We start from the raw sequence: 5945 nt of genomic DNA, 5'->3' as shown, positions 1-5945 counted from the left end.
CCCCCCCCCCCCCATAAATAAAAAAAAAACATAATATTCCTAAAAACAAGCTTTTTAATGCAAAACATTATTATTTTTTTCTTTCTTTTTTGGGAATGAAATGTGACCTGGACTTTTCTCAAACCCTGTGTTGGTCACTAGAGGGCAGTACAGGATAGGACTTACTCCAATAACAAACCTCCCTCATAGAAATACTCAAAATTGCTTTAAAAAAAAAAAATGTTTTGTCATAGAAAATAGGCACTACAGTATTTAATAAGTATTGTTTTAAACATATAGGAGTCAAAAATAACCCCAGCCCAGTAATTCCTACATTAAAATGTAACAATAAAAACATTATGATTCATAGCCACAAACAGTACAAATAAGATTCAAGAATACAGTTTGCAGCTCTTTTGTTAGATATGAGGGAACTGAGTGACTGTGATCAAGAGGAATTGTCTAGTAGTTAACAGAAACCTTGTATGTTACCATGGAGCCTTCGGTTGCCAAGGAAATTCCGGTGCATGGAAACAAGAGTAGGAAATGACATTATAGCTCTAAATATAGATAATCAGATCTCTCAGTTCCACTAATGTGTGTGTGTGTGTGTGTGTGTGTGTGTGTTTGAGTGAGAGAGAGAGAGAGAGAGAGAGGGATATATTATTACACTGCCCTCTGGAATACTTCATTCTGATTGGTCGATCACAGCATTCTGCAGTCATATATAGTATTTTTGTATAATAATGGCAAATTACATCTGGCTACTGTCAAAGGCAAATTACTTCTTACAAAACTGTTACATGTCTCTCATATGAGTGCTCTTTTAATAGTCGACGAATATTAATTTTGGAGAAAAATAGTTACTAGAAGGATTATATGAAGTAAATCATCTTACACAGCATATCTGCATTAAAACATATGTGTATAAATATCTATTACAGGTAAAACAATTAGTTTAAGAAGAAAAAAAAAACATACCACTGAATGGAAATGGAAACGGAATGTTTCGTTTTTTTTTAAAAAGACATGGGACAACTTGCCCCAACCTGCATTTACGAGGGATCTAATTATTTTAACAGGTTGCAATATATTTTAAGGTGATGTTTTTACAGTGTAATTAGACAAATAAGAACGGAGTAATATTAATTAACTGCATAGGGTTAGGGTTAATTGGTTGTAATTATGCATAATTTACTGTTATTGCTATAGTAAGTACATGTAACGTGTGTAACTACGTCATCTTAAAATAAAATATTACCATATAATTTAATAGGGTTTAAAACTAGGTGCTTGAAACCAACATACAATAACCACTGCTTGAAAAACACAAATAATTGATTAAATTGGACTAGACATGCTATTTGTCTGTATGTGCACTGACTGTTTTGAGCCTGTAGGTGGCAGAGTGGATTAACTACAGCATCACAGCTGCATATTAGACTAACAAACTTGACAAATGTTTATGAATGACATTTTGATCATTTTGACTCCTCACACAGTCACATCTAAAAACACTATGTTCATGGAAAATGACCATACGCATACATTTTTTACCTTTAATAATCAATTATAACATAAAAACTGACACATGAAAACTGTGGAAAGAAAATCTTGACAGTATAATTTTCCTTATCACATCCAGACTTTACACGCAAAAACAAAAAAACACTGATAAAGATTTCTATTAACCTCGTAATTATATTTAAAACAATTATTACATGCTTTTGAACTTTCAGCTACATATCATTTCAGTATTCACTGAAAATACAGGCAATATTTCTGTATTTTAACTGATAAACTGACATAAAATTAGTAATTTTTCTGATGACATTCAGACTCTACATACAAAGAAAGAACTGTTAAACTAAACAATTAATTACTCTCATGTAACTATTAATCTAAAGATTTCTATTAATTAAATGATTGTATTTAAGACGATTATTACATGATCTTGAACTAACATCAAATCTAAAGATTGTGTAGTTAAATTTACACCTTAATTTTTCTTATGACATTCAGACTCTAGATACAAAGAACCGTTAAACTAAATTCTTTAGTCTAATCTAAACTAAAGATTTATTAAACTCATGTATTTAAGATGATAATGACATGATCTTGAACTTTTAGCTGCAAATCTCCAGTATCTGCCAAAAACACTGAAAATTATTGAGATAAAATCAGCTGTCTGACGGTTTTTAGTTAAATGTGCACTGTCATTGATTAGCTAGCTACCATGTTTAATTCAATTATTCAGTGACTTTAGGGAATAAACTGATTTTTACGCTTTGAGCTGTGTCCTAATATACCTGTTCAGTTTCCAACAGATTCAAGAATTCTTCATAAATTCATTTTTTAATCATCAGTTCAGGTCTGAGTGTCACCCGATCTGTCGTCTTCAACAAAACTTCCATCATCTCATGTCTAGTTTTTTGTTAGCACATGGACTATATGATAAATGGCTCACCCACACACACATGCATATACATACTTATAAATAGCTTTAACACAACAGACTGAAAAGACTTATTCAGTTTGTATTTTTTTGCTCTGATCACCATGGCAACGGGAAGTAGAAGACAGACTCACAATCAATGAGTCGTGAACAGAAAAGCATTTGGCGAAACCAAACTATGAGCCATCTACATTGAAAAGTAATTCATGTGGCTTCACAGACATTATCAATATTGGAATTGATTCTTTCATACAGAGAAAAGGAGAGAATTTGAACCCCGAAACACGTCTACATCAAATCAAGAGCAGCGAGTCTGATGAAAATGCTTGTGTAAGATCGAAATAAAAGATTTTAGATAAATAATCCTAAATAAATAAGATATGAAATTATTCATAAATAGATAAATGATTTATATTAAGGAATATTTTAAATAAAGGAACTGCAGCATGTAATTATATAATTCCCCGGCTCTATTTTATATATCTATTTATTAATATTATTATGCAATATAGGTACATTTTGAATTAGAAACATTTAAACCTAAATAAAATAAGTTACCCGTCTTAATTTGGGTAACAGTTTACAATAAAGGTCTCAATTGTTAACATTAGTTAATGCATTCACTAACATCAATTAACAATTAGAAATATATTTCATTAACATTAGTTCATTTTAGTTAATAAAAATGCTCATGGTCATGTTAGTTTACAGTGCAAGTTTAACAGATAGATCTTAAAAATGATTAACATTATTAAATATTCATAAATTCTGTAGAAGAATTGTTAATTGCTCATTTATGTTACATAATGTAATAAAGCAATGTTAACAAATGAAACCTTAACAGAAAGTGATTTCTTTAAGTGTTTAGATGGATTCTAGGGCTGCACATTTAATCGAATTTTTAATCACGATTACAATTATGGATGCCACAATTACGTAATCGTTCAAAGCGGCAATTAATCGTTCAAAGTCCACTTATGTTATTCTGCGCGCTTAAGATGTGTTTTTTTCTTTCTACATGTTATCCTAAGGGTTTTTCCCATTATTTTAATTTTAGTTTTAGTATAACATTATAATACCATTCATATTTTTACTTTTTTATAATTTAAAGAAGAAACCAATCCGATGTTTAGTTGACATTTAAAACTTAATACTATAGAAAAGCACTAAAGGTTTTTCAGTAAGAGTGCTTTCAGCTTGTTTATTTTCATATAAAAATAGGGCATGCAGTTGCATCAAACAATGGTATAAACATCATTCAATGTAAATTGTGATCATCATAATTAATAATCGCAATTACAATTTCAAGGGAATAATCGACAATTATGATTTTTGTCATAATCGTGCAGCCCTAATGGATTCCATCTATTTTTGTGGCACACACACAATTATGAATATAATTAAACACCTTTAAAAATTCAACAAAATATAATCAGGTAAGCATTCAGTGATGATCAATAATTCCCTTAAAATGGTCTTTATATGTTTGCAGAAAGAAAACCACAAGAAAAGTTTGGCATGTATTTTAGGTTTTGATTTCATTAAGATTTTAACTGAGTTTTTACTAATTAAGATCTTCCAGTAGTTCCAATTATTTAAATTAATCACTGCTACTAAACAACACTGGTTAGTACTACTGCGATTATTATTATTATTAAAAGCAGACTTCTGTTTATAAAGACCAGCAGCAGCTGCTAAAGGCAAGCTATAAATTGAAAGAATATACTGTAAAGTTGACCTTCACTTTAGCACACATTTATTATTAAATTAATGCAGAATGAATAGAACACGATATGAATTGTGAATAACTGAACATAATCCAGTTTGGTCCAGAGAAATCGAGACAAAATGTATTAAACTACATATCCCATCATGCTCGGCGCACTCACCGGTCTCCCTTTGGTTTGCGTTTGAGGGGCGGGGCCTTGCCTTTGGGGCGTCGGTCACTGCCCGAGCATGGGCCCCCGCCCGGCCCCGTGACCCTGAGCGACTCCAGACCTTTACTCGACCTCTTGAAGGTGAATTCAACCTGCTCGCCCTCCCGTAAGCTCCTGAAGCCCTCCATCACCAGCTTACTCTGAACACACACACACACTTCATGTAATACAGATATACAAACACATTTATATCATCTATAAATATATATATATATATTTATTAAAAAAACAGTCATAGCAACAGAGAATAAACATTTCATGGTATATAATAAAATCAGGGAGGGAAAGAGAGAGATATATATATATATATATGTAGATGCTAAAAAGAGAGACTTTCTACGTACTAGAAAAAACAACAGCTACCAATGTCAAAACCTTAACGTGCATTACAAGAGCAATGTTTAAAAATAAATTTGACCACTTTTCTTGCATTAAATGCACAATTTTATGAACTTCACAGCTAAAATAAAAAAATTAAAACTAATTTTGAAAAACAGATTTTTCTTATTTAAATATTTGTAATAAACCCAGTGATTAAGGCACTAAACCAATGCCAATGACAGAAAATTAAAGAATATGCAAAAAAAAACAACTAAAGTACATTTATTTAGTTTAATCACACCAAATATTAGTGTAATTGTCTTAATACTAACTGCTGCCTGACAGAATCTAATACATTTGGCTCCTAGTTTAACTTTTAGGAGCCAAAATTTAAATGTAAAAAAAATATATATATGTAATTCTAAAATATTTATAGATATTAAACAGATTGGTCATATCTACAGAATGATCCATCAAATCTTGAACATTTCATGTCTATCGGGGAGAGAAGGATATATAGATGTTCAACAAAAAGGTTTACTAGAAATAACTTGCAATCTGTCAATATCACATTAAGCTGCATTACAAAAGCAATGTTTAAAAACGCATTTGATCTTGCTTTAAAATGCACAAATTTACCACACTGATGTTTTCTTATTTAAATATTTGAAGTAAAACTGCCACCTGACAGAATCGAAAACATTTGATTAATATATAGGAACCAAAAGTTTAAATCTAAAACATGTACAAATAGCTATACAGATACTTATAGACATCAAACAGATCAGTCATATCTACAGGAAGATCCATCAATTCTAATTTAACGTCGTATAATAATCCATAAGGGAGAGAAAGATATATAAATGGTTCAAGAGAGATTTTCTAAGCACTAGAAAAAAAAAAACAATCTGTCAGTATCGCCTGAACCTGCATTATGAAAGCAATCTTTAAAAACACATTGGATCATGTTTCTTGCATAAAATGCAATTTTGAAAACTAACTTTTCCTATTTAAATATTTGTAGTAAAACTAAGTGCCTAAACTACTTGCCAGAATATGTCAGAATATTAAAAATATCAGAAACTATTCGAAAACAATTTACACCAAATATTAGTGTAACTGACTTTAACTGCCAAATAACAGAATCTAATACATTTATCACCTAGTTTAACTTTGTATTTAGATTTTCTTACATTTTAAAGTTAATACTACAAAAGTAGATACAGTAGAAGTAGACAATTCAACAAAATCTA

At 30.6% G+C, this 5945-nt stretch overlaps 1 protein-coding gene across 2 annotated transcripts in view; it reads right to left on the bottom strand.

Moving 5' to 3' along the window:
* Positions 1-5945, bottom strand: part of LOC107691009 (lin-28 homolog B (C. elegans)) — a 17875-nt gene that overhangs the window by 1656 nt on the left and 10274 nt on the right. For both annotated transcript variants that reach the window (XM_016489459.1, XM_016489458.1), the window contains one exon: positions 4324-4511. In XM_016489459.1, the coding sequence (XP_016344945.1) occupies positions 4324-4511 (188 nt within the window). The remainder of the gene's footprint in view (positions 1-4323; positions 4512-5945) is intronic.

This window comes from Sinocyclocheilus anshuiensis, unplaced genomic scaffold (genome assembly GCF_001515605.1).
Source record: "Sinocyclocheilus anshuiensis isolate Anshui unplaced genomic scaffold, SAMN03320099.WGS_v1.1 scaffold2275, whole genome shotgun sequence".
Taxonomy (NCBI): domain Eukaryota; kingdom Metazoa; phylum Chordata; class Actinopteri; order Cypriniformes; family Cyprinidae; genus Sinocyclocheilus; species Sinocyclocheilus anshuiensis.
The sequence above is the reverse complement of the archived record's forward strand: the minus strand, read 5'-3'. Positions and strand labels throughout refer to the sequence as shown.